The sequence below is a fragment of the Eucyclogobius newberryi genome, unplaced genomic scaffold (genome assembly GCF_026437365.1).
Source record: "Eucyclogobius newberryi isolate DKJ021-1_F unplaced genomic scaffold, fEucNew1.0.hap1 SCAF_2, whole genome shotgun sequence".
Lineage (NCBI taxonomy): Eukaryota > Metazoa > Chordata > Actinopteri > Gobiiformes > Gobiidae > Eucyclogobius > Eucyclogobius newberryi.
In genome coordinates, this window is record NW_027315834.1 from 23,722,136 (window position 1) to 23,746,913 (window position 24,778).

The 24,778-nt window shown below is 38.1% G+C and overlaps 2 protein-coding genes across 3 annotated transcripts; both read left to right on the forward strand.

The window, feature by feature from the left end:
• Window positions 1-1,849: 1,849 nt before the first annotated feature.
• psmd5 (proteasome 26S subunit, non-ATPase 5) lies at window positions 1,850-5,133 on the forward strand. The gene is made up of 10 exons (XM_072454632.1): window positions 1,850-2,067; window positions 2,475-2,619; window positions 2,705-2,818; window positions 2,889-3,017; window positions 3,099-3,208; window positions 3,283-3,425; window positions 3,497-3,688; window positions 3,756-3,865; window positions 3,941-4,081; window positions 4,159-5,133. The coding sequence occupies exons 1-10, from the start codon at window positions 1,895-1,897 to the stop codon at window positions 4,414-4,416; spliced, it is 1,515 nt and encodes a 504-aa protein (XP_072310733.1). The 5' UTR covers window positions 1,850-1,894; the 3' UTR covers window positions 4,417-5,133.
• Window positions 5,134-6,326: 1,193 nt separating this feature from the next.
• On the forward strand, window positions 6,327-23,662 carry kcnt1a (potassium sodium-activated channel subfamily T member 1a). Of its 2 annotated transcripts, XM_072454636.1 has the most exons (31): window positions 6,327-6,681; window positions 7,646-7,804; window positions 13,348-13,427; window positions 14,372-14,519; window positions 14,605-14,652; window positions 14,737-14,785; window positions 14,862-14,921; window positions 15,192-15,266; window positions 15,368-15,451; window positions 15,785-15,879; window positions 15,962-16,142; window positions 16,233-16,397; window positions 17,024-17,160; window positions 17,854-17,917; window positions 18,044-18,152; window positions 18,488-18,596; window positions 19,263-19,412; window positions 19,514-19,743; window positions 19,822-20,044; window positions 20,229-20,334; window positions 20,410-20,582; window positions 21,247-21,318; window positions 21,390-21,524; window positions 21,631-21,742; window positions 21,821-21,922; window positions 22,079-22,162; window positions 22,361-22,489; window positions 22,565-22,859; window positions 22,956-23,018; window positions 23,076-23,160; window positions 23,293-23,662. In XM_072454636.1, exons 1-31 carry the CDS (start codon window positions 6,515-6,517, stop codon window positions 23,408-23,410), a joined length of 3,807 nt encoding a protein of 1,268 aa, XP_072310737.1. In that variant the 5' UTR covers window positions 6,327-6,514; the 3' UTR covers window positions 23,411-23,662. The 2 variants fall into 2 exon arrangements, with proteins under 2 accessions (XP_072310737.1, XP_072310736.1); XM_072454635.1 differs by lacking the exons at window positions 6,327-6,681; window positions 7,646-7,804 and adding an exon at window positions 11,059-11,295.
• The last annotated feature ends 1,116 nt before the right edge of the window (window positions 23,663-24,778 follow it).

A 24,778-nucleotide genomic window follows, 5' to 3' on the forward strand; every position in this document is an offset into this window, starting at 1 on the left:
GAGAAAACTGAAAAACAACACAAAAAAACAACAGCAATTGGACATAGTCAGAAGTAAGACAAAACGCAATATTAAAAAATGTACCTGCATGGCAAAAGCTGTTAATTAGTTTTTTCTGAATCAGGTAAGAGACTGCACCTTGAGGAGGCACGTTAAACAACAGCATTGACCGTGCAAGTGTCCACTTTCACGAAACTCTAGACCAGCACGTAACCTTGCACCGCAAAACCCAAGTCACATGAGCAGAGCAGTGTACACCATATATACATCATTAATAAATCAAACAATTTGACCAACACAAATCACTCATGAAACACTCACAAAGGAATTGTTTGTTTTAAAACACAAAGTGGTCTGGGGATAATTTAAGTAAAGAATCATTAAATGTATAGTCATAGTAATAATGGCTTTATTAAAAGGCAAAAGAAACCATGTTACATCTTTTTTTTTTTTTTTTTTTTTTAAGTTATAATGGTCAAATAACTAATTTTCAAAGTGAAATTCACAAGGGCAAATAATATTATCAACACAAAGGCTAAAACAAATGATCAATACCATGGAATATCGGGTGCGGCTGTAGAGCATACTGTAGTCCTTAAGCATGACACTTCACATTGCCTCCAGTGTCCATGTACACTGATGTTTGTGAGCGAGAACAAATATGGAAATCAGCCCATGGACTACAGTCCAGCATGCATGTTCAGGATGTTTTAAATGATCGGTTTATTACCATTCTCAGATTTATGTAAAACATGAAATTAAATTAAACAACTAATATCTTATGTGTTAAACGCTTACTTATTTGACACATAATAACTATAAATAAGATGAACTTTGGTCCTTGTTTTCAGTTTGGTTGCTTGGTAACGGTCATGAAATTACTACTTCCAAACCGCCAACCAAAAATGATAAACTCGATAAATAATTGTTAATCTTAAAATGTATAATCATGTTAACTGTGTTTTTGTGCGCACTTTTTCGTCAGTCCACGCGATGGCGCAAAATAATATCGGCTCAGAAGAACAGTACTACTTCACAACAGTAGTAATGGGTAAAGTGAAGACCAAGGATCTATTATGAGTGAAGCCCGTGGATCTATGAAGCCTCGTGAAACAGCAAAGCATCTGAACCAAACGTTTCGAAGCTTCGCAGTTCGAAACGCTGCTCCAGAGCAACATCTAGTCGTATGTTTTAGTACTACCACATCCGCAGAGTGCTATGGCGGCCAATAAAACAACTTTGTATTTTAGTTGTGTGTTCTGGTGCAACTGTGTTTCTCAACCGTTTGCGACATGCTGCGGCTACTCATACCCTATCCAGATAATATAATAGATCCATGTTCTCAGAATATGAATATGAATATGAATATGAATATGAATATGAATATGAAAAACAAGGAGCGTCCAGTAGAGAGCGCTGCAGCCTTTAAGTCCAAAGAATAGAAGTATAAAGAATAAAGAATATCCTGTCCACAATCAATAATGCCTTATACAGATAATAGATCTATGGAATAAAGTCTAACCGCCATAAAACACCAAAGAAGAAGAAGAATAAAGTCTAAAGAATAAAGAATCTCCTGTCCACTATCAATAATGCCTTATACAGATAATATAATAGATCCATGGAATAAAGTCTAACCGCCATAAAACACCAAAGAAGAAGAAGAAGAAGAAGAAGAATAAAGTCTAAAGAATATCCTGTCAACACTCCAATCCATTAGATGCCGCCATTGAAAGCAACAACAACAACAACAACAACAACAACAACGAAAGTGACTCCAAGGATCACAACTACAGTAGGGGGCGGTAGTGCGCCATAGAGACCAGCCGTGATATAACACGAAAGAAGAAGAAGAAGAAGAACGCCCATCACTAGACAACAGAGCAGCAGAGTCATGGCTGCGTCCGTCGAGAGATTATTAAATGAAATATCTTCTGTTGACGACCCGGTTGAAGAGTTGCAGGGTTTAAAAACAGCCCTCTACTCAATACCCATCAGCACTTTGGGAGATTCCGTGAGCGGGCAGCGCCTGGGAGTCATCTTTGCTCTGTTGAATTCAAACTCTAGGTAGGCTATGCTACTATTATGATCTCTGTGCTGAGTCATTTGGGGCTTTTGGCACATGATTGCACACAACAATAGGGTTAAAACTTGAATTGGCAAAGTAAAGTGCGATCATTTCCGCTGCTTTAACGGTTTATTTTGTTTTATATATTTAAAACAAGAATGCCAGGACACGGATAACATTAATCTCAGAGAGAAAAGTCCAGGCTCAGCACCAGATTCGGCTCCAAACTTTTTCTTCCTCACTGTAACAAGTTTACACAGAAAAAGTAAATGCATGTCCATAAGTAAATCAAACACCCCCATTTACTCAGTGGCACGTATTAAATATACACTATAATTAAACAGATCAATAGTAACCCACAATCTAATTCATAAATCAACATTTTGTGTTTCTAATGTTTTGTCAGGGAACAGGTGGAGCTATGCGTGGACATCCTGGAGCGGATATTAATGGCTTTAAGTCCAATTCACCTGGTCCGTATGTACAGAGCTGAACTTGAAGGAGGCGTCCAGCACAACAATGAAGCTGTTAAAATACTGGCCTTGACGCTGGTAGAAATTATATAATTATATACACTCCATGAAGTGCAATCCTTCCCATTGCTCATTCAAATGTACATGGCTTTTATTTTTTCAGATTGGGAGAATTTTGGAGCATCCAAAGGCCATCACTGAAATCCTCAAAAGCAGTGACGTCCTTTGTGCTGTCATCCGCGCCATTGGAGAGGAGAAAATATCTGTGGCTGAACAGGTAATATATTCTGAGTTAGCTTGTAATCATTTTTTATTTTGCTGTTTTAATACTAACTTTATTCTTTCAGGCTATAAAATCTCTCTGTAAACTGACTCATTCCAAAGCCGGTTTGGATAAATTATTTCAACCTGATCTGCTAAATACTATAAAGGAAGTGATGGTCGTCAGTGATGTCGTCAGATACAGAATATATGAGGCGAGTGTCACTCAAACTCATCCTTGGTTGTAATTGGGGTTTTTTCTCATTCTGATTTTATTTTTTTTTGTTTCCTTGCAGCTGGTTGTGAAAGTCTCATCTGTCTCTCCCAGTTCCTTCACGTATTGTGTCGACAGTGGCCTCATCTCACAACTGCTTGGTGAACTGACAGGAGATGACATTGTAATTAGGTAATGAAACTTCATTATTATTGCTTCTGCATAAAGAGAGTGCAGTTTGACCACTTGTGTTTTTGTTTATCTAGAGTAACTGCAGTTGAAATGGTGACAAACTTGGCACAAAGCCTACATGGCCGGACGTTTTTGACACATGAAGGTATAATGGACCAGATCTCGAACATGATCAGAGGGGCAGAAACGGATCCCTTCTCTTCTCTTTACCTTCCTGGTATGTGTTTTCCTGTTTTCAGTCAAGGTGTGTTATTCACTGTAAAAAATAACTGGAATTTGTTTAATTAGGATTGGTGAAATTCTTTGGCAATGTGGCCATTATGGACAGTCCTCAGCAGGTTTGTGAAACCTACCCAGCTTTTCAGAACAAGGTGTTTGAAATGGCCCTGGGTTCAGATCCAGCTATGATTGGTGTGGCTTTGGATACTTTGGGTTTGCTTGGATCTACTGTTGAAGGCAAACAGGTCCTTCATAAAACAGGTATTTTTTTCAAAATTATTCATTTATAAAAAAAAAATCTACTTAACTTTATTTATTGTTTCTATAGGAGATAAATTCAAAGCTGTTCTAGTAAGAATGAGCCACTTTGCGAACACAGAGGCTACAGAGGTCAGAGTTCGAAGCTTGGAGGCCATTGCCCAGTTGCTCACACTACAGGTACGTGTGTTTAACAAACTAGAAGTGTATGATTGTTTGTAGAACATATTGTAGTATACTGTTGTTTTGTTGCAGCCAGAACAGCAGACGGAAGACCTTTTGGCCTTAACAGAGTCCTGGTTCCACCTTTTATCAAAACAGCCATTGGACATGATTCATAAAATCAGCACGCAGCCTTTTCCTGAGCTACACGTTTGTGCTTTCCGCATTTTTACTGTGAGTTATAAACTATTTTCAACACATGCATTTGCGTTGCACACATCTGATAATTACACATATTATTTGCTCTGCAGGCCATTGCTTCTCAACCATGGGGTCAGAGGTTAATTATAAGCACTCCTGGTTTCATGGAGTTTGTTTTGGATCGCTCAACAAGTCCCACCAAGGATGCTAAAGATGCTAAGTTTGAACTGGTCGGGGCACTTGTAAGTTCATCATCAGCAACAGAAATGCTTGGCAGCCAGAACTGTCTGCGCCTGAAGACGTACTTGAGAGAAGGACCGTACTATGTCACAGCAATGGCTGCAGTTGGCACTGAAGGCGCTAACTGAGGAACTGAGGAATACATTTAACACTGGTTTAATTGTGCTTTTGTGCCGCCAGCCATTCCGTATTTTTACCTTTTTTCATTGGAATGTAATGTAAGAATCTTATGTGTTTTCTCAGACGTCAAATTCATACTTATTATTATAATGATGAAAACATACAGTTGTGTTAAGTTTACATACCCTGGCAGAATATTGGATTTTTTGGGTGGGGTAAATTCTGAAAATTACACAAACCTTTCTTTCACTCATCGTTAGGTGAAAAAAAATGTGTTAACTCTTTTTAAATCATAATGACAACAGAAACTAGGAGAGAGGGGCCAGGGAGTTTCTGGATTCCTGACAGACCCTTGTATCTTTCATCCGGTGCCGCACTGACATTTCTGTATTCTGAGTCAATCTTGAATCAGAAAAGGTTTATTGCCATTTCTAATGAACAGAATTCACAAACATAGGAACTTGCTCCTTTACTGATGTGGTGCAACATAAAGCAATGATAAAACAACCTATATAAAATCAAGTAAGCCTGTAAGTTGCGCATGGGACATACCTGGATGTACTTGTATGTTCTGACATGACAATGATCTAAAACTATAAGGCACTAAAGACTATAAGGTTTGGGTTGTTTCTGTTGTCAATATGATTTAAAAAGAGTAAGCACATGTTTGATAGTAAATGGTGTTCTCATTCCTACTATTGGAAAAAAAAATAAAAAAATGACATGCTTCCAGGGTATTGTGATACGTGTAATAATAAACAAATAATTACTAAAATATAGTATTTATTTTACCAGTAAAATGTTTGAGAACTAATTCTCATTTTCAAATATTACATTGGCATGTGGGGAATACAATAAACTGAAAGTCCAAATGTTCTAAGTTCACACACAAAAAAACACTAGGGACACTGTATGAACATCCTGATGAACTAAAGACAAACTGTTTCACACTAAATGATATTAGAGCCCATTTTTCCAACTAAATTGCTGACAGATTTTTATTTTGAAGCTTAGATTTATAATGGTGAAAATATTTTAATTCATGAAAAGTACATTTGAAGTACCGGTGCACTTATTGTTTAAGTTTCAATTGTAAATCATTGTTAGAAAATCTGGCAAAATGTATTCTTAGTGATGAACTGTATATCAAATCATCACCAAAACGGTCCCATGGCTTCTTAAAATCTATTTCATTCATGTCCACTCATGATGAGCATCTGAACCATGATTTTAAAAAAGTACATGTACACAAAAGACCCCAAAAGTGAGACGGATTAATATTCTGTCTGTTTTATACAGGCCGATTTAATTCTGCCTTACATAATGTTGGTGTGCATACACTTTTTTTTCCCCTTTCTTTTCTGTGAACTGTTTTCCCACTGTAGAAAGATTGAGCCTGCACATTAAGACCTTTCCTCAACCTTGTGTCACCCTTTCTCTGGTGATTCATGACACCTCCCACATACCACATTTTCCTCATAAAATAACAGACCTTTACAAACATCCAACAGTCAATCATCATTGGTTCCTTTTTTTTTTAAATCCCCATTTCAAGCTATTTCCGGAGCATTGCGGTTATTGGCACCTCTATTTACACCATTCTATGTGTTAAAACTGATGTGGGATGTAATGTCATTTTCCACATTTAATTTGTTTAACCACTGGTATTTTAATATGATGGCTCCTGTTATAACTTCAAGCTGAGCCATAATACAATACTTCTTTAACTATTATATTATTACTTGTATTCCTGTTGGTCTCTATCTACTCTTATTATTTTTAAAAGGATGGCCTTCAACTCCAGAAGATTGAAATACCAGTACGCACCTGCATCCAGCAGAGGGCGCTCATCTCTTCAGATAAGGAGTTTGATAAATCATCGTTTAATTCGCTAAGTGCTCCAATAGGTGTTTTACCTCTGGGGAAAGAGCTGTCTTCAGAGCACTCTCGCAGTGACTGCTCAGGAGTTCAAGTCTGTGTCTTAATCTGCGTTGGATCTAAATTTCAGCAGCATATTGTTACATTTAAGATGCACCTGGCTTGTAAGTGACTGCACACTTGGTACAAGTTACCTGAGCTTTTTGGTGGGATTATCGTCACTATCCAATGCCATTAAGCCAGAAAGAAGATTTTGTAAAGGGGGATTCCGTGCCAACTACCGCAGCTCTCCAATACGAAGCCAGCCCCAGCGCTCCGGCCAAAATGTGCAGTGAGTGTTACGTGAATCAGTCATTTGTCAACGATGATGGGACCGTGACCGACCAAAAGCCTCGGTAAGACACTGAGGGAGCAAGGATAGACTCTAAAAGTTGTCAAATGTCCCTTTGGCAGATTTGGGTGTGACTAATATGTGTAGCAATTAATTGTCGATTGATTGATTGATTGATTGATTGATTGATTGTTTGTTTGATATTTTATTTTTTCTTTGCCGGCAAGTTCGCTTTAATGTTTTAAATGAACAGATCCCCAAAGGCATCAGTGTGTGTTGTTTTGTGTGTTGTGCAAAAGTGTCCTTTGAGCTTCAGTATTTCAGTATTTCCATTCTCTCTGCGTCCATGCTGGAGCCATCGTAACATTTGCTAACACCATCATAAAATTACCAAATTAAATCACTCCTTAATTGTGTTGGTGAGTTTGTCAGTCAGTCAGTTTGGTTTTGTTAGTTTGATTTTTTCCCTAAAGGTGTCAAGGTTTAGATTTTTATCAAATGGATATCTTCAAACCACATGGTAAAGAAGAGTTCAAAATACAATTGATGAACTGAAAGCATTTTTAGCATTTACTTTAAAAACAACATTGTTTCTGAGGTTAGCTTATGTTTGAGTTCTGAATATGTTAAAATTCTAACATTTTTTCTTCACAGTGAATTGTTGAGAATTTGAGTTTCTCACTCACCCATTGCCCGATCATCATCTCATCTTTGTACCCGTCCTTGTGTCGGTGTAATCCCTCATTCGTCCAGGCGTGTTCCATAGTAGAAAAAGCTTCAGTTGTAGTCATCTGGACTCAGTTAGAAAAAATATATTTTTTCTGACTGACCCGTCCTTGTGTTGGGGGCCACAGGTAATACCTCATAAAGCCCCCATCATGTTAACCTTCAACTCATCTCATCCAGCCTTAGTGAGCAAGTCACTTTTAGTGTGTAATTATTTGTAGTTTCACTGTTTCACTGTTTACTCAAAGCCTTTCTTTTCTCTTCATACCTTAATTAAACCTAGTTATTTTTCTGTAATGCAGCTCTTCTTCCACTCCATCCCAGAGAAACAGCAGCGGGATCATCCTGAACAGCTCTAGCCTAAAGATGGAGCAGGTGGAAAGTGAGGTGCCACCGCTGCCGCCCAGGTTTCGCTTCAGAGATCTCCTGCTCGGAGACCAAAACTTCCAGAATGACGACAGGCAGGTTTCTTGTATGGTGCAAGTATAATGTATAACAAATGTATTTAAATACTACGTGTACCAGTATTTGAAGATTTTCTCTGTGGAGTAAGGCTGCCAAAAAACTTATGTTACAATAGCGATGCATATCCCTAAAAAGGTCTTTTAAAAGTTTAAAAGTTTATTAAATTTCCGCCTTTGTTGTGCTGAATAATAAACTATAAATAACATGTAAATAATGAATATTAATTTACAACACATTTTTTAATTGGCTGTGTGTATATTTTGAGTACAGCCCTACTTTAGCTTTGAATGATGTAGGTTTTTTGTTTAACAGTTTATATGGATTAGGTTATCACCAGTAATTAAATTTAGGAAGAATCGGTTTATGCTTATCAAACAAATGAAAGCACATTTTCGTAACCCTCATTCGTACAGTATTGAACATGTCTCGTATAAAACTGACCTATGAGAAAGTGGAAGTTTGCGTTATAATTGCTTGCTGTCTTTTGATATTTAAATATCCTTTGTATAATGGTGGAGTTCTTAAGGTGTAATTATTTTATCCTGCATGTTCACCTGATGTTGCTTTTCTTTCAACCTGTTACCACCCACCTATTTTCGCCCTGTGCACAATGGTTGGACATACCCAAATGGCATTGCTTATTAAAAGAGGATCTTATGTTCCACATGCAAGTGTGATGCATAATTAGAAAGCTTAGGCCTTCTAGTTTCTGCAGATGTGCACATGAACACTGTCAGGGCTTCAGAACTTACACTACAGAGGCCCAAACATAAACAAAACATCCTTTTTTAGTCTCGCCTGAATATTGTCAATTTGTAATGGTCCTGAGCATGACATACTTCATTGTGTGCATATGCTGTTCACTGTACATGATGTTTATCTTGTTGACAACAACTGTGTAAAGTTTCAGAGCTCTAGGAACAGGCATTTTGGTGCTGTTGACCTTTTTGTATCAAAAAGTATATTCGGAACAAGTGATCCAAATATGTGCCAACTGTGCCAAACTGTTTTATTACAATTTTAGCTCCTCTATGATCATAAAACATACATTTTGATGTTTTGTAGGCCACTAATAGCAATTATAACCGCTAAAAAAAAAATATGTGAAAATGTGTAAATATGAGTTTACCCATGAATTTCCCATATAGAGGTAAAAAAAAAAAAAAATAATTATAATATTTTTATTTTATTTTTGTATTGGTATAATAATACATACATCTCACAAAATGCACGTCCAAAAGGCTAATAAAATCAGAAAACGTTATGCGCAAAATCCTGCCGAGAAATCTGGCTCTTTACAGCCTTCCCGGAGCCTTACGCACGTGAACAGGGAGAATTCTGTGTAAATAAACCCTTTGTCCCGCCTATCAGGAAAAAGGTCTCCTGACTGGCTAGAATAATATGTCACTCAAAGTCTCCTGCGTGCCTGCTAGCAGAAGCTAAGGGCTAAAAACAAAGATGGACGCGCGCTTCGGAAGCGCCGAATTTTTTTCCTCCGGAGGCTGTAGCAAACAAACCCGGTGACAGAAAAATTCGTGGATGGTCTCATTCTGTAGGAAACAGTCTAAGGAAGAGATCGATGTCAAACACTATCGTATAAGTCAAACAGGTCATTTGTTATGGACGGAGAAATGCGGCGGACAAGCGCATTCTCGTCCGGTGAGAAACGAAGAAAAGTTTGTTTACTTGACAATATCTCGAAATCGGATAACTTCAGGAAAAATACAAGTGGATATTGTTTTTCAATGATTCCTTACGGACAGACTGAGTACAAGGATGTACAGAATTAAAGCCGTTTCGTCCGTCATAAACAGCAAACAGGTAGGACATGCGTTTGTAAAAGTTGAGACTTTCTCACAAACTATTGGCAATTGCTTCTTGGGGCATATTATTCAATGTAAATCAATGACATATTCGTTTTGTTGAGAAAATAAGCTTTAAAATGATGTATGGCTTGCTGGTATTGACCACGGAAATAAAAGTGATGATGTAAGAGAATATTTGAGATATAGAAAATGTTCGCCGGCGGACAGGTGGGTGGTAACAGGTTAAGTCACACTCACCCCATGGATGCTCTGACTCATTGCATTCATTAAATGCAATGGCCCTTTCCTGATCAAACTCAGCAGTGGGGGGTAAAATATTAAAGTCTCTGTACAGTGAGTGACTGAGAGTCAGCTGAAAGTCAGCTGAGAGAGTAGTTATAAACCCAGCATTGTAAACACATAAACATAGTTTAAAAATACTAATTTGATTCTGGTGCTGTCCGTGGTGCTGAAATGACTGCGACAGCTTTTGCAGCATTTGATGCGTTTCTATTGAATCTAGACTGTGCATGCTTGCGCTCTTGTGTTGCAGGATGGTGCTGTCAAACTTCTAATCACAGTTTATTATGGATTGGCCCTGTAAGACTCTGAGGTCTGCATGTTGATGTTTTTTAAGTGTAAATGCCATGATCGGGCTTGATTTAAAACTATTCTGCAATTTGCAATTTACCAACTCCTTCAACCCCCTGTGAGTCACTATGATGTTGTTTTCTTTGTATAGGCTTCAGTTTAGGTCTATTCACAGCTGTGACTCAACTTGAAAATGTCACTGGTCACATCTTCACAGGGTTCATCTGTTACTCAAATGTTCCCTTTGCAAAGGCATGCATGCATAAGAAACACAAACAACCCCTCGCCCAAAAAAACATTTGCTCATCCAGGTTCACAATAACACAACAACATATCATTTTGTATTGCATTTTTTTATTTTGAGTAGTAGTAGTAGTAGTGGTAGTAGTAGTAGTAGTAGTAGTAGTGGTAGTAGTAGTAATAGTAGTAGTAGTAGTAGTAGTAGTAGTAGTAGTAGTAGTAGTAGTAGTAGTAGTAGTAGTAGTAGTTTGAGTATTCCATAATTGTTGTAAAAGTTACAGAAGTAGAAAACACTATCCTACTCAAAATTCTGATTATTTAGCTGTCATTTAGCTGTAGGCAATGTATTACCCTTACAGCCGCAGTCCAAATGCAAATCCACTGAAGCTCTGGTCATGATGACTGAATGACTCACCGGTGGCACCTGAAGTAGTTGTGTGCCATCCTCTTGTCACGCTTACCTTTATCTGCCTCAGTGAGTGTTTACCGTTAGTTACAGTGTGCTGCTGCAAAGGGTCATATAACTGCATCAGTACTGGTCTTTGAAACGTTGCTGTGGAAACTGAGAGAGAAAGTGGGAGAGGGAGAAAAATGTGTTTATAATGTGTTGACATAAATGCCTATTGCCTAAAACACATTCTGCATGTGTTGCTTATTGGTAAATAGGAAAAAACTAGTTTAAAGAACAGTTGCGATTTCACACAGGATTACAGCAAGAGTGCATTGTTCACACGACGCAGTAGCAGGTAGTCACAAGTCTTCTCTCACATGGATCCAGGCGTCGTCATCTCAACCTGGGTCAGTACAACCGTGGGAACGTGGAGATCGGAGGCTCTCAGTAATGAACAGAGGTAGGACTCCAGGTTTTGGGGTTATCAAAAATAGAAGAAACTACTTCTACTGTAATTATTTTCAGCATCTGCAATCAGGAAATATGAGGGCATCCATACTACTGTACTTGGAACGCAGAATATATTTCCTCTGTAAAACAACTGTGGACAACTTGTTAAATAATACCACATAGTCCTTGGTATGACTAATGTCAGACCTCTTCAAACAGAAGCTGAGTAAGGGTCATTATAAGTACCGTTTTGCACGTCTATGCACAAGCCTCTGAGTGGGTGGAAGACACATTTCCCATTGTGTGACCATGTATTTTGAGCTCAGCACTTAAATGTACTTTAACTAACAAGTTCTTCCTCATTTTTTTATTTTTAGTTTATTAATATGAGGGTATCTAATCACAACCAGGAAGCCCATTATTTATTAAACCTGTCTAAAAAGGTTTAAAGAAAACACTTTTATCCCACATAACCTGATGATGCTGCTCCTGTACTGCACACTAAAAGACACTTGTATCTATGGAAAGATCAAACATCCAAATCAGCCTGAATAAGCTGCTCATTAATCACATAAATGAGTTTCAATCTGATTCAAATCCCCTGAGAGTAAGTTTAAGCAAAGCGATGATACTTTTCTGTTATCTCTTCTTTGAAGATTATGCAATAAATGTCTAAAAATCTGTATTCTGTATTCAATCATGTCTGTAATAGAAGTTAAATTCTAGATAGAAAAAGTTTCAGCCAAAAGTTGTGAAACTGCGCCACAATTATCCATCTATCATCTATCTATCTATCTATCTATCCATCTATCCATCTATCTATCCATCTATCCATCTATCCATCTATCCATCTATCCATCTATCCATCTATCCATCCATCTATCCATCTATCCATCTATCCATCTATCCATCTATCCATCTATCCATCTATCCATCTATCCATCTATCCATCTATCCATCCATCTATCCATCTATCCATCTATCCATCTATCCATCTATCCATCTATCCATCTATCCATCTATCCATCTATCCATCTATCCATCTATCCATCTATCCATCTATCCATCTATCTATCTATCTATCTATCTATCTATCTATCTATCCATCTATCATCTATCTATCATCTATCTATCTATCTATCTATCTATCTATCTATCTATCCATCTATCCATCTATCCATCTATCTATCTATCTATCTATCCATCTATCTATCTATTATCTGCTTTCTTTCCACGATACAAACTTTAAGGTTATAGCTTATTGATTCCCATAGGGAAGTTTGTTCTCTGCATTTGACCCATCCTTAAGGCTGCTGAGGAAACCTGTCAGGAGCAGCGGACCACTTGCCTGACCAGCCAGGCCCTCCCACAATCTGTTCAAAGGCGGAAGGGTCTTGAACCCGAGTCAGAGCCAATGAAGTCGCCGGCCCTTAATCGCTCAATCCAATCCCGGTTTTGTAAAGTAGTCTGTCAAAACATGTTGGGAATGGCTGGTCAGGCAAGTGGACCACTGCGTCCAAAGACAATCTCCGGATCTTGAGCTTGGTCATGACCACCTCAGCTGGAGGATTTGGATTATTGGGCATGTTTTAGGTTGATGGGAACACCAGAGCACCTGGAGTAAACCTGCTCTGACATGGGGAGAACATGCATACTCCACATTGAAACCCATGCCGCCCGAGAGTCAAACCCAGGACGTTGCTGTGAGGCCACCATTGTGCAGCTGTCACAAATGATAAATATGTCATGCCTTGGTGTTCTTTGGATTCACTGTTTGGTAAACTTTTACTACTATCTTCTTGTCATGGGTAACCAAATCATCAGCCTCGTCACTAAATCTAACTAAAAGTTTTTATAGAGTATGCCAGTCTAAACAGAATCATAATCAGAAAAAGTTTATTGCCATAGTCAATGGCTTTGGTGATTCGGTAACATAAAACAATGAACAATGATAAAACAACCTAAATAAGTCAAAAAGAAAAACAATTTAAATCTGCTATAGGATAGAAATAAAAAATACACAAAACAGCTCTTTTTCTCACATTTCCTTTTGTCTTTTTAGGGTTCAGGTGGAGTTTTATGTGAATGAAAACACGTTTAAGGAGCGTTTGAAGTTGTTCTTCATTAAAAACCAAAGATCAAGTAAGTAAATTAAATTACAATTATGAATTATTTAAAGACATATCCATGGGTTTCAGATTATTAAGAAATTATGTTTGTCTTTTAACAATTCAAAATAAAATATTCTGTCCTACAAATGGCCTCCATTTCCGTGGTTGCCATGGTCTTGGTCGCTGCTCCTGTGGTTGACTGGCTGACACACTGAGAAGTTTTTGAAACTTGTATTGTTCTGTTGTGATTTTTTAACACAATAGTTTGGGATTTTAATAATAAATAACTGCAAAGTGCAGCTTGTGCAGTTCAGTGGACAGAAGTTAAACATGGTTGAAATCTGTGAACCAAGCTGTTTTTCCTGTGTCCATGGACTCTGAGCAAGGAGTCATGGACTTCTGAAATGCTGAATACATGTTTGGCCAACAACAAGTAACAACAACTGCGGTCTTAGACCTTCCAGAGGAAATACTTAGAGGGAACGACTAGTCTCATCACCAACCGAAACATCAGAGTGAAGTAAGAGTAAGGCCTAGAAAAGCTTTCCTCCAGAGTCTCCAGAGTTCACCTGGACTCTGACTATGACGCCCGGGCGGCAGGACACGGAGGAGGAACACTTTTGTCCTGAGGGCTATTACTCCCCTCAAACACATAACCTACTGATCCTACCTGCTGTTATGTTGCAAAGAAGAGATCTTTATTTGTTATTCTTTTGAGGAAAAAAAAAAAATAAAAAAATAAAAAAAAAATATATATATATATATATATTTTTTATATATAATTATTATAAATAATAATATAATAATAATAATAATAATAAGATGTTATTTGATAGAAACCCATGCATTCATAAAATAATAAGGTAGACGATTGTGAAAGCCCACAAAATTAATACAACAGCCTCATTTGCATAGTTATGCATACAAATTAAATTTAAGTTGGCATAAAATGTATTCCCTTGTCTCGAATCTAAGGTCTGAGGATTCGTGTTTTCAACTTCTGTCTGAAGCTGCTCACATGTCTCCTGTACATGATCAGAGTGATGACAGACAACCCTGTTCAGAGCGGCCACAGCAGCCTCAGCGGCGCTCAGACAGGCACGGCCAGCACCAACGCCAAATGGTATGCACTGTACTGTATTTTAATGCAGATTTTAAAATAAAAGCATGCTTGCATTTATTAATTTGTCTTTTTCAAAAACATTTAGCATTGACTGTCTGTCTAATGCATCCATTCAGGACAGTGCAATTAATTGGTGAGCAGCCAGACATGTTTTTGATGAACAGGTTTCCTAACGATGCTTTAACAAAGGCATATACTCTGTGTTCTCATTTGCCAGGGAGCTAATCTTTTGGGTGGATAGAAAAGTGCCTGTCTGGGCCATACAAGTAAGCCTTATCATGTGTTATAACGTGAAGTGGTATTTTATTAACATTCCTTTACTCGATTTGTGTCACGTGGCAGGTGATTGTGGCCATCATCAGTTTTCTGGAGACGATGTTATTGATGTATTTGAGTTACAAGGTGAGACGCAGCACACAGTTAGTCTGAACGATTTCTCACAATTAGCCACTTTCTGTCCCGGCGACTGACAATCCACAAGTGGAGTAATTAGCTTCAATTGCAGTCAAGGTCACATTAAGGATAGGTGGTAATTGCCGTGTGGAGTGGAGGTAAAAGATTAAGTGCCATCAGAAAGTGACATATGACCGTGGAGATGTACGTCTCTATGGAAACTCAGAGCTCTCCATTTTCTGAGGTAAAGTGTATTAAAGTGTGTTTTATTTTTGCCAGGGAAACATTTGGGAGCACATATTTCAAGTATCCTTCCTCCTGGAAATAATCAACACGGTTCCTTTTATTATCACGGTAAAATTTAAATTACGTTGGGTAAATAGCAGTGGCAAAAAAAAAAAATTGTGCAATTTTATTTATTGCTGGGTTTAAAAAAATCTTGTTATATTGTTTAGATCTTTTGGCCATCTCTAAGGAACATCTTCATCCCTGTGTTTCTTAATTGCTGGTTGGCCAAATGTGCTTTGGAGAACATGATTGTGAGTAATTGTATTAATCTAAATGCTTCTGTCCCGATGAGTTAAATCACGGCCCTCTGACTCACTACTTGGTGGTTGGCCTGTTCTGTAAAGACATTCATTTGAAATATATATCGGAAATATTTTACTCATATTTTCATCTAACTAATAAGTCATAATATAGTTGTAATGTCTTAAATTGGGTGCTCAAAGCTCCTGTGTTATATGTTTTTGTTGTATGTTTGGTTTTTCCCTTAGTGCTTTTCTTACTGCCCAAACTAGTTGGCAGTAAAGTTGTCTAAATCTGAATTTGAATAATATGTTTGCTTTATTTATTTGTTCTTTGTATTGTAGAATGATGTTCACAGAGCAATTCAGAGGACAAACTCTGCCATGTTCAACCAGGTTCTAATCCTCATCTGTACATTGCTTTGCCTTGTTTTCACTGGGTAAACTAAGGCTTTTAAGAGCACACTTTTACTTTTGTTGTTTCAAGGTTAATCTGGTATTTTGCATGATTTCTCTGAGTAGCACATGTGGAATCCAGCATTTGGAGCGAGCTGGAAAAAACCTCTCGCTCTTCAATTCCTTCTACTTCTGTATCGTGACGTTCTCCACCGTGGGTTTCGGAGATGTCACTCCACGCATTTGGCCGTCTCAGCTGCTTGTAGTCATCATGATCTGTGTGGCACTGGTGGTTCTCCCTCTTCAGGTACCGCATCATATAACAAAATTATATTTTACAGCCTTTGGAATGCTCATATGTGAATGCCATTGTTGATTTGGCTTCTTGCCTTGACAGTTTGAAGAGTTAATCTATCTGTGGATGGAGAGACAAAAATCTGGAGGAAATTATAGCCGTCACCGAGCGCAGACTGAGAAACACGTGGTCTTGTGTGTCAGCTCTCTCAAGATTGATTTACTCATGGACTTCTTGAATGAATTCTATGCTCATCCCAGATTACAGGTAAAGCTGGCTATAACAACCATGTGTACGGTTAAGGGTGGGCAATGTATCAATATCAATATCAATGTATCAATATCATGGATTTTGTTTTGAAGATATTCAAAATATGAATATTAGTATATCATTTATAGTAAAAGATGCTGCAAAAAGAGCCGATTATAAATACAAATGTAAAACAGTTAAGTTGTACTTTCAAATCTGTGATTAATTTTCCAAGCATTTCACATTTTCTGATAATTAAACTAATATGTTTAAAGACGTGTTTTAACACATTTCTGATGGATCGACATAATATTGTCTGCCTAGCAATATTGTGATGCCAAAAGAATATTGAGATATTATTTTTTACCAGCCCTATCCACAATGCTATATATTCTTTGGAACCTTAAATATATTATGTTCCTTCCTTCTCATTGTTTACCTTTAATCCATGTACAGTGTATTTCTTACAATTTATTAATCTTCCTTTTTTAAGGTTTAAGACAATTGATCTGCCCTGACAATTTACAGTTTAGTTATTCTAGGCTAAAGATATTAAGTCTAGACAAAATTACCTGTCGCCGACGTACATCGATACACTTTTCATCGCTACGATGATACTTAACTGTAGGATTATGTTTTATTAGGATTACTATGTGGTGATTTTATGCCCAAGTGAGATGGACCTCCAGGTGCGGAGAGTTCTGCAGATTCCTCTGTGGTCACAGCGAGTGATTTACTTACAAGGATCTGTCCTCAAAGACCAGGATCTGCTCAGAGCCAAGTACGTTTATATACAGTAACGCAGTGAATGCAGACAATAAACTGCAGCTTGTGTGTGTGTGTGGTCTGGGAAATGACATGTTGATCTAATTGCTAGGGGTATTATAGCACTTTAGCATGGACCTTTCATCTTTGAACTGTTTGTAGAATTACAACATTATTAGTTTATCTGATGTCTGAGCTTTTGTTTATCATTTTGTAATTATAATCACTGAAAGCTTCAGTTTTTTTTAGCTGGTTTCATATTCAATATTAGCACAGAACATTACTTATTACTTACAATTTATGTAAATACCTGTACAGATTATCTTGGTTTTATAGGATAATTAGAAATGTAGACTGGGAGTGTGTCAGACTCACATCTTACATCTGGCTGTATTTCAAATCCGCCCACACGTGTTTTGCTTTCTGCACTCTGCTGGCTCCTCTAATCACATGCAAAGCAGGGTATGTTGGTACAGCTTTTTAGGAATTTGTGTAATGCTTGTATAAGTTTCAAACATAGTCATCTGGACTGATCAGATTCAGTCTGACTCATTCTGATGGAAGTTGAAATGGCTTTATTTAATTTCTTTTGTCCATATGAAACTTTCTCTACTAATGTGTGATCAAACCTGATCATATGAAATTGGCACATGAAAATATGATCTACCATTATTCAGACGGATCAATAGTTTTGTAAATGTCTCTACAGAATGGATGATGCTGAAGCCTGTTTTATTCTCAGCAGTCGTAACGAGGTGGATCGCACTGCAGCGGTATGATACTCGCTATCATAACAAAACACTCATAATTAAATTTGAATTAAATTCATGGGATTAATGTCAATCACAAACAATTAATTGTTTAGAGAGTGAAAGAGTGTAACTCTTATCTCATCTCAGGATCATCAGACAATACTGAGGGCTTGGGCAGTTAAAGACTTTGCTCCAAACTGTCCACTCTATGTCCAGATACTCAAACCAGAAAACAAGTTTCATGTCAAATTTGCAGGTGAGTCATTATAATCATTTGAAAAGGCAGTACAGTGTACAGTCGCTTGAGAGGTACAGTGTTAGTGAAACAAGACAAGGACTTTCTTGAGTCACTCTGATGTTGCCAGGCAACAGATGAAGACAGAAGTCATTTCACCCTTTGGCAGATGTCTGCTTGAGTATCAACTGTAACAGTATGTCATGCTACATAACAGTAGTTAACATATGTTGTGACCATCAAAACAATATTTCCGGTTCTAAATTATTAGTATATATATATGATATATGACAAGCATATTCGACAAAGCTTATTACAGAAATGTTTTAATAATTGCTGCTTTTATTTTGTTTCAGATCATGTTGTGTGTGAGGAAGAATTCAAATATGCCATGTTAGCACTAAACTGTGTTTGCCCTGCCACCTCCACTTTGGTCACGCTGCTTGTACATACTTCACGTGGACGGTTTGTGCCCCTGGGTCTGTTATGTCTACAAAATATTGATATAATCCTTCCAGGGAAGAGTTGGGGCTAAAAGGATCTGTTCCCCATACATATAACTACAAAATAAATCAATCGTCTGTCGCGATAATTCTCTGGGTAATTTCCCCAAAGTCAAGAGTTATTGAAACTGATTAAAACCTTGTAGTTATGTCAGTGCAATTTGTGTCTTTTTAATTGGGGTTTTGTTATGAATGCATCTTTATCTGTCATGGAACAGAACAAGGAAGCTGCTCAAACCACCTCCAAAACATTCATATTAACCACTGCAAAATGACTGGATAAGGTAGTGTTTTTTTGTGGAGAACTAAGTGCACAGTATGAGAATTTAACAATCTACTGGCCTGAATGCAACTAACATAATAATCTGTAAAGTCTCTTAACAGAAAATACAAAGCCTGTTTCAGTTCACACATACACACACACACACACACACACACATACACACACACACACACACACATACACACACATACACACACACACACACACACACACACACATACACACACACACACACACACACACACACACATACACACACACACACACATACACACACACACACACACACACAGCTATATTTATTGAAATATTTTAACTCATGTTTGTTTTTCTTCACCATCTCAGTGAAGGGCAACAGTCCCCTGAACACTGGCAGAGGATGTATGGATGTTGTTCTGGCAACGAGGTCTACCATATCCGACTGTGTGACAGCAAGTTTTTTGGAGAGTATAATGGCAAAAGCTTCACTTATGCATCATTTCATGCCCATAAGAAGTAAGTCAGAACATACAAGGCTTTCCAAAGCACTGTAAAACTCCACTTAATGAAATTATTAGACTTGTTCATTGACATTTATATCTGTGCATCTCGTTCAGGTATGGGGTGTGTCTGATTGGTATTAAGCAAGAAGACAATAAGAGCATCCTGTTAAATCCCGGTCCACGCCACATCATGGCCGCCACAGACACTTGTTACTACATTAATATCACCAAAGAGGAAAACTCTGCCTTTATCTTCAACCAGGAAGAAAAGAAGGGCAGATCAGCCGGAGGACTTTTTGATGGACCTGCCCAACTTCCTGTTCACAGCATCATTGCAAGCATGGGTAAGTTGACAAATTCTTCTTTTTTTAAATTGATTTTTGCATTTGTTTTGTGGGTCTGTTTAATGTAAAAATGTGCAGGCACAGTTGCCATGGATCTTCAGAACACAAGTCCACCCTCAAGTGGAAGCCTTGTCCCACCGTCCACGCTAAACGGCACAGGAGGGCGGCGGCCAAGCATTGCACCGGTTCAGGAAATAGCAGATTCCTCCACCATTTTGCCCTGTGACCTTCTTAGTGATCAGTCTGAAGATGACTCTGTTTTCATAGATGAAAAAGACCAATCATCTACAGAGCAGGGACAGTAAGTCATGTTTTTCCATTGAATCTCTCAACACTTTAACAGACAAATATACAACATCTTACTGCATGTCATGACCAATCAATATCGATATAATTCACAAGCCCTACAGTGTTTACCTCTTCTGCTTATTTTGTACATATTTCATTTGTTACCTAGTCAAAAGCCTCTTTTGATTTCCTCTCAGGTACGTTAAAGGTTATCCACCTAACTCACCCTACATTGGCAGCTCGCCCACATTGTGCCATTTGTTAGCTGAGAAAGCTCTGTTTTGCTGTCTACGACTGGACCAGGTGGGCCTACTGTTCTGTATGTTTGAAATTAGTCACTGTCAGTATATTATATAAGGCTTTTTTTCTGTTATGCAGGGATGCCGACACAACAGTTTTGAAGATGCCAAAGCGTATGGGTTTAAAAACAAACTCATCATCGTGTCTGCTGAAACTGCTGGAAATGGTCTTTATAACTTTCTAGTGCCTCTCAGAGCTTATTACAGACCAAGAAAAGAGCTCAACCCCATTGTCTTGTTGCTGGATAATCCGTGAGTTAATTTTCATATTTCTTTATTTCGGTTGTTCACATTTCATGACAGGGAACATTGTGTGTTCTAAAAGCTCACGTCAGCGGAGCACTTAGGTTAAGGCTGCGGAGGTGGGCCGCCATTGTCAGTTCTGATGTTAGGTTACAGCTGCTCCTCAGCGTGACGGTGTGTTTTGAGTGACAAAGAAAATAAATCTGCTCTCTGTTGCTGTAACCATGGCAACTTGCTTTTTCGTTGAATCTGGAAAATTATATACACATTTCTACAACGGAAATATATATTCTGAAATATTGGATAACACCTTGCAAGCTTTCACAGTCTTTTGTGCATTTTTCATCCGCTGCATATGTTCTCCTGGAAACGACATCGTCTGCGCCCTGTAGCACTCTCCTCTGTCGCACACAAACACAAACGCCCACTCACTCACTCACTCACTCATACATGCAGTTCAAGCGCCTGCACAGCCTTGAGCCTCAAGTCAGCAGGGCTAGGCTTCTGTCGTGGTTTGTGGGTGAAGACGACCATTAATAAAGTGACTGAGAGTGTTTCTGAGTGAGCAGCATAAGCCACACTCCATCAGTAATAAGACACTCCACTGACTAGTGTCGTCCATGAATCAGATTTAGTCATGTCCGTTATGTACTAACATAACATTGTCTTACAGGCCAGATAATCACTTTCTAGAGGCTATCTGCTGTTTTCCAATGGTTTACTACATGGCGGGGTCAATAGACAAGTACGTAGCTGCAGTACAATATTTGCAGGAAATATTTCAATGATGCAAGTTTTGTCTCTCTTTTGGTTCAGTTTGGACAGCCTTCTGCAGTGTGGAATCATTTATGCTGACAATTTGGTTGTGGTGGATAAGGAAAGTACCATGAGTGCAGAGGAAGACTACATGGCTGATGCCAAAACTATTGTTAACGTACAGACAATGTTTAGGTGATTTCTTTACTCTATCTAGTAATAATTAAACAAAACATAATTTGTAAAGATCTTAGTTTGTTATCATATGGTAAATCCTAAACAACATCTGTCTGTGTTTCAGGCTGTTTCCCAGTCTAAGTATCATCACAGAGCTGACTCACCCATCCAACATGAGGTTTATGCAGTTCAGAGCTAAAGACTGTTATTCACTCGCGCTCTCCAAATTGGAGAAGGTACAATTTTTCTGGACTATGGCTGATAATTGCAATAATATAAATTTGTGTTGACAATTTGTGTCTTCTTGTGTACAGAAAGAGCGCGATAAAGGCTCTAATCTGGCCTTCATGTTTCGCCTTCCATTTGCTGCAGGGAGAGTGTTCAGCATCAGCATGTTGGACACACTGCTGTATCAGGTTTATACATTTATTGTTTGCTTTATTTTCTATATGATTTGTATATTAGCAGATATTTAACATATATGCATTTGGCGCCACCTTGTGTTCAATGAAAACTATAATTGTTAATCATTTGGCCTGATGGACTGATCTATTTTTTCTTGGTCATTTCAGTCTTTTGTGAAAGACTATATGATACTTATTGCCAGGTTGCTCTTAGGATTAGATACTACTCCTGGATCAGGATATCTCTGTGCTGTAAGTAACATTTTTATTTAGTTACCGATGGATCATGTTTCTGATCTTGTGTCTTTAGATTAGGTTAATGAAAGAGTATCTTGGGACAGACACGTTTATTTGATATCTACCTGCGTTGCAACAATAAAATTTCCCCATGTGTGGACAATAAAGGATTATCTTATCTTATTATCTTAATATGTTTTTATTCGGTTAAAGATGAAAGTTACGGAGGAGGACATATGGATTGGAACATATGGCAGACTGTTTCAGAAGCTTTGCTCTTCTAGTGCTGAAATCCCAATTGGAATCTATCGGACAGAATCACACATTTTCTCTACAACCGAGGTGTGTGTGTGTGTGTGTGTGTGTGTGTGTGTGTGTGTGTGTTTAATGCTGTCTTGTTTTACTTTCTAACCTTAGTCTCAAGTGTCAATGAGTGTGGACGATTGTGAAGACTCTAAAGACCGAGGTTTTGAAGTCCGACACGTTGACCAGGCAGATCATCCGCTGAGGAGAAAGAAAAGCATGCAATGGGCACGCCGTCTGAGCAGACGAAGCAACAGGTGGCAGAACATAAGCCGTGAGTCAACCAAGGATCATGCCCAGCGCATTGCCCAGCAGCGCCTCAACCTTTACAGGAGATCTGAACGAGAAGAGCTGTCAGAGCTGGTCCGCAACCGAATGAAACATCTGGGATTGCCTACATCCGGATATGGTACTATAATACAGTTAATATTATGGTACTATGATACAGTTTTACAATTGTGTTTGCTTTGTTTTGAAAACCATGTCTATGTGCATCTCTACATAGAAGATCTAACTAATCTGACTGCCAGTGATGTTATGAACAGAGTTAATCTGGGCTATCTACAAGGTAAACAATTCAAGCAAAGCACAATCCTATGTAAGAACTAACAGTTACTAATTACAGATGAGCAGAATGAGCAGCAGAACACCTTATCTTATGTTTTGATAAACCCTTCCCCGGACACAAGACTGGAGCTTAATGACATTGTGTAAGTATTTTTTTATATATATATATATATATACATATACACATACACATACACATACACATACACATACACATACACATACACATACACATACACATACACAGTACATAACTTGACTGCTCTTTGTTTTAGGTACTTGATCCGGTCTGACCCTCTGGCCCATGTGCCTCAAGAGCCTCCCCTCCACAAAAGCAGCCTGAAAGAGCGTCGAGAGTCCAGCTACGACAACAAGGAGGACACGCAGCTCTGAAGACCATCACATAACCTCAAAGAAGCCAATCAGTGCTCTGTACAGTAGCACCACTGTCCCTCCTAATTTATCTTGTGCCTCTGGATTTGTGGAGAATATTGTACATTGTAACATTTCCTGTAAGCCTTCAAAACAATGACGTTAGTTTTAGCTATTAGAAATGCTTCAGATTTTGGTCTTAGAATAGTCAAAGTTTTTGCACTTTGAGATTTTTAAATAGGCTGTGCCACAGTGTGGTTGAATTAAACAAGTAGATATGTCAGACACTTTTGTTGCTTGTTTATAATTCATGTTTATAGAATATTTTAGTAAATTGCATGTTAAATTGTTTGGAGATTATGTATGGATGAAATAAATACTAATTTTCAGTTGTTGTTTTTTTATATAAAGTTTAGATGTGCATTGTATTTCTTTTTAGATGGATTCATATGCATTGTTGTTAATTCCCTTTTTTATTTAAATCATAACGTCTGTTTTACATCATATAAATGCTAAATGTAAACTATCTATTTATAACAGTAACGGTATTTAAAATAAACCCTTTGAACCCTTTAAAACCTTGAAAAAAGAAATCGAATGATTTGTACCTGGTCTCACTTAAAGGTGCCATAACATGCTTTTTTTCACGTTTCGTAGTCTATCCTAAGTGTATAATTGATAATAATGAGTGTTGTGCAACACCCTTAAACATATTCATGTGCAATTACTGTCGGGATCACATGCAATGGTATTTATTTATTTATTTGTCTATGGGAGTTTTTGTTTATAGGAGATCTTCTACTGAAAGTGTTTTTCAGACTTCCTATAAGTGACCTGTTCTTCTGTATCTACCTCTGTATCTACCTGCGTTGCACCAATGAAATTTCCCCATGTGGGACAATAAAGGAATATCTTATCTTATCTTATCTTAACATAATAGTTAAGAAATATCACCCAGACCTTGGACCCACTCACCAACCCGGAAATGCAAACGGCTTAGTTTGACATTCGCCCCCACCCTTGCGAAGAGCGATCTGGCTCCCCCGCCCAACCCGTGACGTAGTCTCAGAGCGCGTGTGTGCCCCGCCCACCCGTGACGTAGTCCCCACAGCTGTGTGCTGTTAGCTCCGCGCGGTGCGCCGCTCTGCGCGAGTGAGTGAGAAAGAGTCTACTTTGAGACTGAATAAAAACTGGTGTTGATTCTACAGCGTGCGCAGAACAGATCTCGAGATTCGAGGAAAGGAGATAGTCTGTAATATAGCTAAAAACTGCGTGAATCAATCAAAAAAACACTCTGGGTACATATATGAAGCACAAATAGCAATGTAAGAAGGTTAAAAGCTCTGAAAAGTCGATTTTGCATGTTATGGGACCTTTAATTTTAAAGCA